Genomic DNA, 12,729 nt, shown 5'->3' with positions numbered 1-12,729 from the left:
GGCCCTAAATGTGTTTACAGCCAATATTCAGGGATAGTTATCTGTGTTTTAAATATTGTACCACACCAGCAGCTCACCAATATTACTGCAAATAATCCCTGTGATGCCCTCCCATTTCTTATATGTTAGGCCTTGTTTGATATAAAATAAACTTTTTTTTATGTATATTGCATGAAACATAAACACAACATTTCTCTGCAAAATGGCTGTACTAGACTCTCACACACCAGCTACATAAAAAATAAAGTAAAGGAAAACAGTATTTAAAACAATCTGTTTAAGAAATTTGCAAGGTCATGAGGGCAAAAGTCTGGAGAATGGAGATGACTGCCAGGGGGCCCCCTGAAAGGCTGGGGCCTGGGGCCAGAGCCCACTTGGCCCATGCATTAAAACGTCTCTGGTGAATCGGCCCCTGTGACACAGAGAGAGTCCCAATCTTGCTCAAGATCACGGGCTGGCTGCAATGAAGCTGAGCCGTCACTCAGGGCCCAGTAGTCTCGTTTCTTTCTCAACACACCAGTATGGCGGCTCCTGCATGCTGACAGCTAGCACCAAACACCCCGAGGATTGTTTTGCGAAGGAGGGGAGCTCGTGTTACCGGGAAGCTCGCCAAGTGGCGCTGATTGTAGCGGAAGTGGGGAACAAGGGCGTGATGACAGCTCTGCAGCAGCGAGACGGCTGCTCTTAGCCCTGACACAAACACCTAGCTGCTGCTGATTGGCGTGGCAGAGTTAAGTGCTTGGACACGCTCTGCTAGCATCAGGGTACCGCCCGGGGTCACAGCTCTTCCGACCCTGCAGTGAAGTGAGAACACGTGACAGAGATGGCCAGGGATGTCAGTCAGGAATGCAACTTACCCACACACCTTGGGCAGCACTGATGGGGGTCAGTGACGGTATTCAGGCAGTGAACAGCTGGGCACTTAATCCTGTAGCAGCTCACGTTTGTGGTCTGTTTGAGAAAAATGAAACATGTTATAGTTTGTCTGCATTGCCTTTCACGTCTTTCTGTCTCCCCCCTCGCTCTCTACAAGAAAGCTTTTCTAGTTTTCTTCACCCTCTGTCATCCTTTCTTTCTCTACAGCACATTTTCTTGTCACTCCTCTCCTCTTCTGTTACCGCCCTCCATACTTTATCTTTTCCTGCCTTATGCCAGCCTCTCACTTCTTCTTCCCTTATTATGCCAAGTTCCCTTTTTCTACTTCTTTATTCTCTGTTATTCTACCCTTCCTTCTTCATTGTTCCCCTTTATGTTGCCAGCATACCATCCGGCCTTGCATCTCCCCCTCTGTCCTACCACCATGTGTTCCCTCTACTATGCAACCCTCAACTCTTTCCTTCACTCTTTATTTCCCATGTATTGTTCTCATCACCTTCTTTAAAATCTACCCTCTATTATGCTACACTTCTCAACATGTTTTCCTCTCTACTATGTAACTCTCAACCTTTCGCTTTCCTCTCCTATGCCATGCCCCTTCTTTCCTCTCCCCCCTCTATCATGCCACCCAACCATTTTCTTTCGTCTTCATAAAGTCACCCTACTTACTTAATCTTCGCCCTCCATTACCACTCTCCCTTCCTCAACTTTCGGCTCTATTATACTACCTTCCTCCATTCTTCCTCTCTTACATCACCCTCCTTCTGGCGTGTTTACAATATGTTACCTTTCCTCCTTCTGCTTTTACCTCCAACATGGCGCACCTTCCCTTCTAATTTGCGCTCTTATACATTACCTACCTTCCTTCTCCTTTACCCCGTTATACCATAATCCCTATGGGCCATATGCATCAACACATTTTCCCATAGACACAGAATGGGTAAAACCCTTTGATGCATCTGGCCCTATATGTTTTCCTTTCATTATGCTAATTTCCTTCTTTCTTCTTTCAATTCTTTTATACCACCAACGTTTTTCTTTTACTTCATCTAGGGTACTGTTCCTCCCTTCTAACTATCATTCTATAATGCCAATCCATTTATTTCTTTAACCTCCATTTGGTACCCTACATTCTTTTTCTTTCCCATCGAACATTAATTCTTACTTTTCTATTACGCCCTCGTCCTTCTTTTGCATATCTAATTTTATACCACCCTAGTCAAAAGAAGAAAATACTTTATTAGATTTAAACACAGTAAATCATAAAAGTATAGAAGACATAAAATACACCCTACTCAATTCTTTCCCTATATTGTGCAACCCTATTAAATTTTCTTTTCCCACTATTTTGCCACGTTTGCTTCTTTCATATTTCACTTTGATAATTATAAATGTAATACATATTCATCTTTTTTCCATTTTGTTCTTACATTCACATTTGTCTTTTTCCTTTTCTACCTTTCTCTTTTTTCATATAACCTTACCCTTTCATGCTTCATTGCATTCTTCTGTGTCTTGCCTTCCTATTTTTGTGTTTTATTCTTTTTTTAAAATTTCTTTTAGATTATCATGTTTGGTTCTTTTATTCATGTCATTACCCTCTGATCTTAATTTTCAGTTTTCTCTTCTTCACTTTTCACCTTTTTCATTGTTTCTCTTTTTTCTAATCTTATCCCCCATTTCTTAATTTCTTCTGTGCTCTTTGTTTTCCCTCATGTAGTTCAAAATATGTCTTAGGTCTTGCTTTTTTTTTCCTTACATTTCACAAAGTCAAGTAATACAACTTCACGCAGACACTGAGAATATCAATGGAGAGAATCAAATGCAAAACACAAAGTTCATGTTATTCCTTGAAACCACTGCTGCTGCTAATGCTTTGAAGCTGGAGCCTCCAATGAGTGAAGTCCTCAACCTCAAACTCCTGTCTCTCACTTGATGCGGAGAAGGTGCTCCCTATAGTTGACTGGAGGTATCTTTCCAAGATGCTGAATACATTTGACCTTGGCTGAATAAGATGTATATTTAGGCTATCTTAAAATCTCCCTCAGATATGATAAAGGCGCATAGTAATGTCCCAGGACAGATTCTCCTGACTAGGGGTACGAGGCAGTGTTGCCCTAACGATGGCGCCACTGATACAAAAAATAACTACTAACACAGACCTCGTCAGTATTCAGACTAGGAATGGACATTAGTACGATTTGCAGACGATAATCTGTACTTTTTGATCTATCCAGATTGTTCTCTTACAGTCGTTCCTTCAGACCATCCTTTGCACAAATATCAGGGTTCATAGTGAATTCCTCCAAATCATAGAGCTTAGATGTTGCGGGCCCCACAGACAGTCCCAACACACTTCAGACAATGGTTTCAGTCGGTCTGCAGCCTGTATACATTGTACAGATATCAATCTTACTGCCTCGACCAAGGACCTGTACCGTTGTGATGTACCACCCTCTTACACACCTTGTACAAAGGCAGGCAAGATCACAAGCATAAAGATGCATTTTCTTCCACGCCTTCTCTATGTGGTCCAGACTCTATTCTTTAGTTCCCCCAAGACTGCAATACAACCCACACAGAATATATACTACCTACCTTCCTTCTCCTTTATCCCGATATACCATAATCCCTATCTTGTTTTCCCTTCATTATGCTAATAATACATGCTGAGAAGAGCTGATCTGGGGGAGTTACTTCTTCTGACGAGGACACAAACAACCGAGATACCAGATATTTAATATAATTATGCTGTGTAATTATTGTGAGCATCCACTCCTCGCATGCTAACATCCATGTGTGTTAGGCACCAAGTATCAACGAGCGTCAGTGCTGATTATGTTGTAATTACATGTGAAACATTATTTCCTCAGCACCTAAAACTTTTAAATAAAATTGCTAAAAAGGTGCACCTTATCTGAAAGGAACTGTGCAATGTTATTATTGTTATGTATAGACATTTTCCATAAGTTATGTTTAAATGTATACAGAATTACATATATTTGTCAAATTGTATCCTTCGGGTTACGTCCCGGTATATAGCTTGCAAAATCAATAAAATATGTTGTAAAAATAAAAAAGGGGGTGCACCTTAGTGTGGAATGCTCTTTGAAGTGGAGCCATTGAGAAGAGGCCAGTGAATCCCTCAACCCCGAGAAATAGACTAAAATACTGACTTTGGCCAGGCTTAATGCTATTTCCACTGCTACTCCCCTGAAGTACTGGTGGAAGGATTGGCCCATTACCAGCCTTTTGTGTTTTATATTTGTCAATCCCACTCTGTATGTCAAATTATATAACTGAATTCAAACTAGATTTTCAAACCAAGAAGGAAAAAAGATTAGATGATACAGAGTTAGAATTATTGGAAAATTACATTTTCCAAATAAAAATCTAAAGAAAAGTATTGTAGAACCCATCAGATTAAGCACAAACAATGCTGATCAAGTCTATGCTGCCTTACACCTTTTAGAAAAGTATACCAAGAATCTAAGCATTTAAATTATCTCTGGCATTAATTACATGACATAACATAGCAGTACAGGGGAGTCAAATACAATATTTGCACTCAATAGAACACGCATGTACATTTTTAATTAATTATGCAGCTAGTATCACATGTAAAATGAAGGGGCCACTTATATTTTGCAAATATTGGAATTTTTATTGCTATAGGTTAGATTCTGTGGGAAATGTGATCTTGTATTTGGAGGTCATCTGCTCATCTACCAAAACATTTACAAACATGATAAAAGTGCCAAAGGTGTATCTTTAGTTTTGAAATATAAGTTATTACTTAATGTCATCATGAAACGATAAAGGCTGAGGTATTTGTTGTGTATCAGCATTTCCTCTTTCTGTTTTATTAATGTAAAACACTTCTCTTAAAAAATAAATGTAATACCTATTTAGACCAACAATAGTCATTGATTTGTGTGGCTTAATTAAAATCACTGTTGTTACAATTTATGAAAAAGGTCCCTGACTTAGCTACAATTTACGAAAAAGTAATTGTTGCACCTGACACCCTCGGGTGGTAATGCCTCAAACGGTTTGCCTTTACCCTTCCTATTTTTCTGGATTTGTTTTGTTGGCTTTAGGACTATGTGCACTTTATCACTGCTAACCAGTGCCAAACTGTCTGTGCTCTCTCCTTTAAACATGGTAAAATTGGCATACACCCAATTAGCAAATTTAATTTACTTGTAGGTCCCTTGTAAAGTGGTATCCAGGGCCTGTAAATTAAATGTTCCTAGTCAGCCTGCAGCACTTATTGTGCCACTCTCTTAAGTAGCCTTTTCAAGTGTGTCTCACACCTGCAATTGCTGCTTGTATGTGCAGTGTTTAAATGCCATTTCGACCTAAACCTTCCTCTTTAATACATATGTCACCCCTGGGATTGGTTCTAAACAGCTTAGAGGGTAGGGTGTGTTGTATTTAAAAAGTTGGACATTGTACTTTTAAGTGTTACATTTCCTAGTATTGCCAAGCCTACCTCTCCAATAGTATAACACTGGGTTACCTTACTACATTTAATAAGTGATACCTTTTGGTTGGGAGCAGGTTAGAATGTCATGTTAGGTGTTTGAGAAATTGTAATTTAAAATCGTATTTAATGGTAAAGTCAGGTTTTAAGTCTCAATTCTGAAACTTCCACTTTTAGAAAGTTGGCCTTTTCTTGTACTAACCATTTGGTGCCTTCAGCCTGTTCCTGGGTCACATGACTAGGTGTAGTTGGCAGTTGGTCTTTGCGTATTCCTCCCAGACAGCCACACAATAGAGGGTCTGCGTGTTGGCAGGGTGGGCTATCCTGACTTGATGAGGGGGACAGAGCTGTCACTTGTCACACTTGTACTTCAGAGACACTGTCTCAGCGCACACAAAGGGCTTCCCACTAGCCTATTGTGCCTGCAGACAGACTGGGATCGCAACAGGGAGGCAGGAAATTCCAGAAACATGTTAGAGTAAGACTCCAAAAGGTTCTTCCATTTCAAAGTGGGCACCAGGTTTAAAAAGCGCACCCACTGTTCAATCCACATTTGGATCTGTGGATACTACAGAAGAAGGACTGCCCTGCTGCCAGAGGACTACCCAGCTGCTTGAGGTCTGCCCTGATGTCTGAGAAGGAAGACTGGACCTGCACCCTTTGTCCCAGGCTGAAATTACTTAAAGGGTCAGCTGACTGACCTCCTGTCCCAAACTACAAGGACAGAACAAGCGCCAGAGTTCTCCTTGCAACTTCCCACCTGCCCTGATGCACTAGACCTACCTGAGCCCTGATGGCTTCTGCTGAAGTGAGTTCCTGATCCCCAAGAGGTGCCTTCCAGGTCCTGGGCCCTTGTTGAGGTATCAGTTGAGCTCCTCCTAAAAGAAAGGAACAAATCTACAAGTTTTGGGCTCATCTCAACCGTGAATAGGCCCGCTCACACCAAGATCTTGCCACCTGTGCCGAACGCCAAAACGAAGCCCCAGTGAGCGTGACTCTTCACGCCACAGCAAACACCAGTAAGGACCTGCAACGTGAGATCTGCCCTTCACGTTACAGCATAAACAGCCCTCGGTGATGCCAACACAAAGCTCCAGCAAAGACTGTCTGGGACACCCGACAAGATCGCCGCACTATAGCGTCGACTGTCCATGAGGCCCGGCCAGAAGGGCTGAGAGAGATTTCCAGCTGCAGCTAGTCAAATTAAAATTGGAGGCAGACAAGGAGGAGTCTGCTGCCAAGAGGGAAGCAGCCAAAAATGAGCCTGCCGCTAGAAGGGCCTTAGAGGAAAGGAAACTGGCCCTAGAGGAGAAGCTGACATAGAAAAAGAAGGCTGATAGAGCCTTGGAAGTAGGAAAAAGATCTTGTTCGCTCATAAACGGAGTCTTAGGGAACTAGATATCAAAGCTAAAAAAATCACCAGGTCCAGCAACAATGGTGGCAGTGAAACTGCAGTGTAGAAAAGAGGCAGGAGGGTCTACATCACCAAGGGTCTGGTGCCTAACTTTGTTGTGGGGGACAACATAAATAAGGGGCTTGAGGCCTTCGAGGTTGCCCTGTATACACACAGAGTCCATGTGGAGGATCGGGGAGCCAATCTGTGGCGGCACATTCTCAGTGTAGGGAGGGATGCACTGTTAGCCCTAGAGAAAGATGACAGGAAAGAGGTATCCAATCATGAAGAACACTCTTACCCGTAAATACAGTCTTACAATAGAAAAGTATAGGCAATGGTTTTGGGACAGCCAGAAGTTGCCTCAACAGTACTGGCTGGATTATCTGGATTACTTTTGCGAAGCACTGGATGGCTGGGTGACGGGCAATGATGTGAATGATTACAAGGGACTGTACAATGTAGTTGCCAAACATCATATGTTCAGCAATTATTTTTCAGAGATGCGCCAAAACCTCGTGGATAGCGAGCTCATTGGTTCCAGTGAGCTTGCTAGGGAGGCGGACCACTGGCTCAGGACTAGGGTCCACAAAAGTTATCTTGGAGAGATCACCCAAAGGGTGAACAGGGTCCCCCACAGAAGAAAGAGGGGAGAGAAAAACGCCTCCAAAAGAGTTTCCAGGGGAAGGATGTCAGTCTAAAACTGGCCAGAAGAAGGGAGGGTTCCATGAGAAGAAGCCCTCACGTCCCGTCACACCTAAGTGCTTTGAGTGTTACAGGTACAGGCACACTCAAAGGGACACCCCCAACTGCCTGAAAAGGCAGCGGCCTTACCACTGGTGGGCAGCCCTCGAGAATGGCTAGTGTAGCGCTCGGGGAGAGGATTGTCACAGTTAGTACGCAGGATAGTGCAGAGGTCACCGTAGTGTCCTTGGGATACAGAAAGATGGTACCCAAGGCTCACGTGAATATTAATACTAAGAGGTCCATGCAGAGGGTTACAATCCATGGGCAGAGTATTGTAGTGTAATTGTATTGTAATTGCATTTATATAGCTCTTTCTACCACTGACGAGGCACCGAAGAGCTTTTAAGGTGAGTAGCACGCTACTCCGCAGCACATAAAGGATTAGTGGTGAATAAGTATAGTGAAATATCAAAGCAATTTGAGTGGTGGATATGTTAGTCTGTTATTTGGGTTTAAAAATTTAGTGGAGGGATAGAAGACGGAAAAGGTTTGTATATATATAGTGCTTGCTACCCCTGATGAGGTGTTGAAGCGCTTTTTCGGCAAGTTGCACGCTACTACGGAACCCATAAAGGTTTAGTGGTGAATTAGTATAGTGAAATATGAAAGTAATATGAGTGGTGGATTTGTTATTTGGATTGAAAACTATAGTGGAGAGATTGAAGAGGGAAAAGGTTTGCATTTATATAGCGATTGCTACCCCTGATGAGGTGTTAAAGCGCGTTTTCGACGAGAAGCACACTACTCTGGGACCCATAAAGGATTAGTAGTGAATTAATATAGCGAAATATGAAATTAGTTTGAGTGGTGGACATGTTAGTCTTTTATTTGGATTGAAAAGGATAGTGGAGATATAGAAGAGGGAAGGATTTAGATTCTTTTTGTTGTTATCTTTTGTTTGGAGCTCATAGCAGCAGGAGGAAGCTTGAGATGAGTAAAAAGTAGGTGGATGGGAAGAGTCAGAAGGTTAGTTTGTACTAAATGAGTAGAGTACATGTCTGTGAGTGTGTTACTCTGCTTTTGGATGGGGTAGGGTGAGTGCTGGAGTATATGATTGGGCAGCATTTCTTGGACCTAGTTCCGACCAGTTTCGAACAGGCTAAAACAGGCAATTGCCCTTGTCCTCTCCGCCCTTAGCTGAGACGCCCAAGCCGAGACGCTCTGAGCCCTGGCCTTAAATAGCCCTATTAATCAGGTGACCCCCTTTGGACAATGGGAACACTAGCCCTAACCCTAACAAATCACTACACTAGCCCTAGGCCATAGAACCAATAGGACACCAGCCTCTTACAGCCATTCACAGCCCTAGGCTCAGCATCCAATCAGACATGAAACCCTAAGCCCTACGTCCAATGGAAAGGCTAACCCCAGCACTAGTCCAAACCCTAGTCCTAGCAGTCAATCATGCAAGAAACCCTAAGCCCTACGTCCAATGGAAAGAAAGTTAACAACCCTAGTCCCAACCCTGGTCCCAGCAGCCACTCATACAGGAAACCCTAAAGCCTATGTCCAATAGAAAGCCCAGCCCCAGGAACCAATCTGAATCCCTAAACTTCTACACCAATCAGATCACTGACCCTAAGCCCTACATCAATAGAATCACTGACCCAGGAACCAATCACCACCCTCAAATACTCAACCAATGAGAACACTAACCCTAATCCAACAGAAACACCAGATACAACTACCAATCAGTGCACACATGTAGCATCCACTAGCAGCCAATATAAATTACCTGCGACCTCAGGCAATGTTTGCTGGCGAGGGGGATGGAAGCTGCTCCTCAATTCAGAATCTCATAGGAGTCAGACAGGCTCAATCTACACTTTGGAGTTCTGCAGGTAAGCGCCTAACAAACTTTGCTCTCTAACAGTAGTGTTAGTCCAAATTTTTGCTCACTTTCCTAGCGATGAACTAAGTGTAAAATCCCTAAAATATTCAGCTTAAACAAATAACAGTAGATTACTGCTGTCTCAGAGAACCCTCTGTTCAGTCTCTGATGTATAATATCTCTGTTGCTAAGGGGGGATGGGGTTAATCTGGTTTTACTCACTTGCTAAGACACAATGTGAGCTGGGGCTGGATTGCCTAACACACAGGTTTGAGCGCTGATCAAGGGAGAAATTAGGAGGGAAAATCAGGTAGTCATTGGCAAATTGAAAATAAAACAGATCTTGGACTGCAAAGCCCACAATTCAGCAGGTAAAATTAAACAGTCACGGGCAAGTAAAAGTTTCAAATTTCTAAACAAAACAGGTGAAAATTATGCAATCATGGGCAGGTAAAAACTTCAAATCACGGTTAGGGGAAAATCACTTTTTAAATTTCAGGAAAGAGACAGCACAAGTCTGCCTTATTACCACCTTCTGGCCCTTGGTTCCCTGCAATTTCGGGCACAGGGAAACTGCAGCTCATAAAATGGAGGTGAATGTTTTGGGGTTCACCCAACAAACCCTTAAGGGGCCTGGGCACCGGATTGTGTGGGAGCTAGGGAGCCAATCAGCAAGCTTAGGCTGCTGGCCATGGGGCTGGAAGCTGCTCCTTAATTCAGAATCTCCTAGGAGACAGACAGGCTCAATCTACACTCTAGAGTTATGCAGGTAAGGGCCTAACAAACTTTGCCCTCTAACAATACTGTTTGTCCAAAACTTTACTCACCCTCCTAGCCAAAAAACAAGTGTACGGTCCCTAAAAAACCCAACTTAAACAACTAACAGTAGATTACTGCTGTCTCAGAGCATCCTCTGTTCAGTCTCTGATGCATAATATCTCTGTTGCTAAGGGGGGATGGAGGTAATCTGGTTTGCTAAAACAAAATGGGAGTTAGGGTGGATTGCTTAACACACAGGTCTGAGCATAGATCAAGGGAGAAACTAGGGGGGAAAATCAGGGAGTAAGTGAATTGTTTTTATTGTTTCAGTTATTTAAAACCAAGACACATTTAAAAAACAGCTAAAAGTACAATATTTGCAAAACAGTCACTTCAAAGCACAATTGACCATTCTATGTGCCGTTAATTCAAACCTTCCATTAGCTTCTTCAAATTCATAGGGTTACATATACAGTGACCTATGCAAGATAAAGAACATTGTCTTTACGACCCTACCCAGCAACATTGAGGTGACAGTATGTAAGACTTGTAGTCAGTAGAATAATGTTATGCCAACTCAGCCATTTCGAGCTACAGTTGAGTACAACAGGATTAAGGGTGTTGTACATTAAAATTTACACAATGCACATTGCTGTCGATGGCATTTCATAATTATCATCATTTATTATTCTTGTTGTTAGGTAGGCTTTTATGGTCAGACACTAATGGGCAGAGGGTGGAGGCTCTGAGAGACATAGAAGCCAGTATGACTACTGTCAGGTGTCATCTGGTGTCCTTAGAGCAGGTACTTCCCAATCTAGTCCATCAGGTAGTGACTGCTGACAACCACAAGAGTCACTACCCAGTGGCTCTGGTTCCTTTTGAATGTGGGGGTCATATACCAGTGGATTGTCTATTGGGTAATGATGTGGAGTACTCGATCCAGAAGGAGGCGGAGCTCTGGACACACTTGGATATGTTAGGGGTGCCTGAATGGATGTGCCTGACCACACGTTCCATGGTCTCCCGAGAGGAAAACCCCAAGGCCCTTGAGCCTGGAACAATGGCCCATGTACATGCCAAGAAATAGAGGAGCAATGAGCGTGAGAAACCCACCCCAGAGATTCCCACAGTCAGAGACGTTTTAAGACATGAGCAAAGTAGGCTCCGGCCCAGGGTCCCAGCCTTTCAGGGGCCCCCTGATAGAGCCAGCTCTGTGCTGCAGAGAGTCTTGACCTGATAACCTTTAATAATTCTTAAACAGAGTGTTTTAAATATTGTTTTTCCTTTAAGATATTTTTATTGTGGGTGATATTTGAGGGGCTATTACAAACATTTTTGCAGAGAAATGTGTTTATGTTTCATGCAACATCCAAACAATAATTCTCTTTTAGATCAAAACAGGACCTCACATTTGATAAATGGGAGGGGGTCACAGAGATTATTTGCAGTAATATTAGTGAACTGCTGCTGCGTTACAATATTGAAAACACACATCACTATCCCTAAATAGTAGATGTAAACACATTTAGAATCCGGTCGGTTGTGCCTGTCAGTGACCTTGCCAGAGACAGCATGAAAGAGCTGAAATTGAATCATAAATTCAAACCTGTTCCCTACAGGGGCCTCCAAAATACGTTTGGCCCAGGGCCCCCAAAATCCTTAAGATGTCCCTGCCCACAGTCCAGGTGGAAGCAAAACCTGAAGGGGTGATCTGGAATCTTCAGGGGAAGACATAGCTGTCCTGGGAGACCTACCTGAACTGGCCTATTGGCAAGCTGAAGGAGGCCCTTCCTGGGCGGAATTCTGTCAAGCGCAGAAGGAGTACCCCACTGTTGAGGGAGTTCTGCACTAGGCGAAAGCCCAGACAAATAGAGACACCTCTGGTGATCACCTCATCTACTGGGATGATGATTCCCTGCATAGTGTGCATAAAGTTTCTGAGGCTGGGGCAACCCATGTGCAGCCACGGCCCGTATAGGGCGTGCCACCGGGCGGTGATGTGGGGTGGGGGAGGGGCAGGGTGGGGGGGTTATAAAATGTGGCATACGGACGATTTCAGGTAAGTAACAAAATAAATTAATAAAATGAATTTTGTTGCGCGCGCTGCATCGCCAAATGCGATGCAGCGCGTGCAACGAAATGTTTTTTTTTCCGTTACTTACCTGAAATCGTCCGTATGCCACATTGTACAACACCCCGCCCTGACCCTGCCCCTCCCCACGTCACCATCCAGTGGCACGTCCTATATGGGCCGTGGCTGCCCATGTGTTATTGGTCCCCCAGTGATACAGGGCCTCCCTCCTGGACTGGCTTATGATATACCCCTGGTCGACATCTGGGGAAGCCCAGGACCTTAGAAAGGCTAGTCACGCACTTTTATTGGCCCCAGATGAAAACAAAATCAGATGTGTCCCACCTGCCAGGCCATTAGGAAGACAGGGGGAAGCAGAAGACTACCCTGCTTCCCTTTCCTGCTCTTGACACCCCCTTTCTAACGGTTGGCATTGATATTGAGGGCAGGGCCGGCTCTAGGACAGTGCGACTGGTGCCACTTTAGGGGGGGGGGGTGCAATGTTTTCTAGAAAAATGTGTTATGTTACAAGTTTTGTAGAGCGCACAGCTGCACCAGCAAAG

The 12,729-nt window shown here is 43.6% G+C and overlaps 1 protein-coding gene across 1 annotated transcript in view; it reads right to left on the bottom strand.

Annotated features, from left to right (window-relative positions):
• CHRDL2 (chordin like 2) overlaps nucleotides 1-12,729 on the bottom strand; it is a 672,596-nt gene that overhangs the window by 425,440 nt on the left and 234,427 nt on the right. Inside the window, exon 3 of the mRNA XM_085623361.1 lies at nucleotides 858-951. Within this exon, the coding sequence (XP_085479487.1) occupies nucleotides 858-951 (94 nt within the window). The remainder of the gene's footprint in view (nucleotides 1-857; nucleotides 952-12,729) is intronic.

The sequence above is a fragment of the Triturus cristatus genome, chromosome 8 (assembly GCF_964204655.1).
Source record: "Triturus cristatus chromosome 8, aTriCri1.1, whole genome shotgun sequence".
In the NCBI taxonomy this organism is placed as follows: domain Eukaryota; kingdom Metazoa; phylum Chordata; class Amphibia; order Caudata; family Salamandridae; genus Triturus; species Triturus cristatus.
The sequence above is the reverse complement of the archived record's forward strand: the minus strand, read 5'-3'. Positions and strand labels throughout refer to the sequence as shown.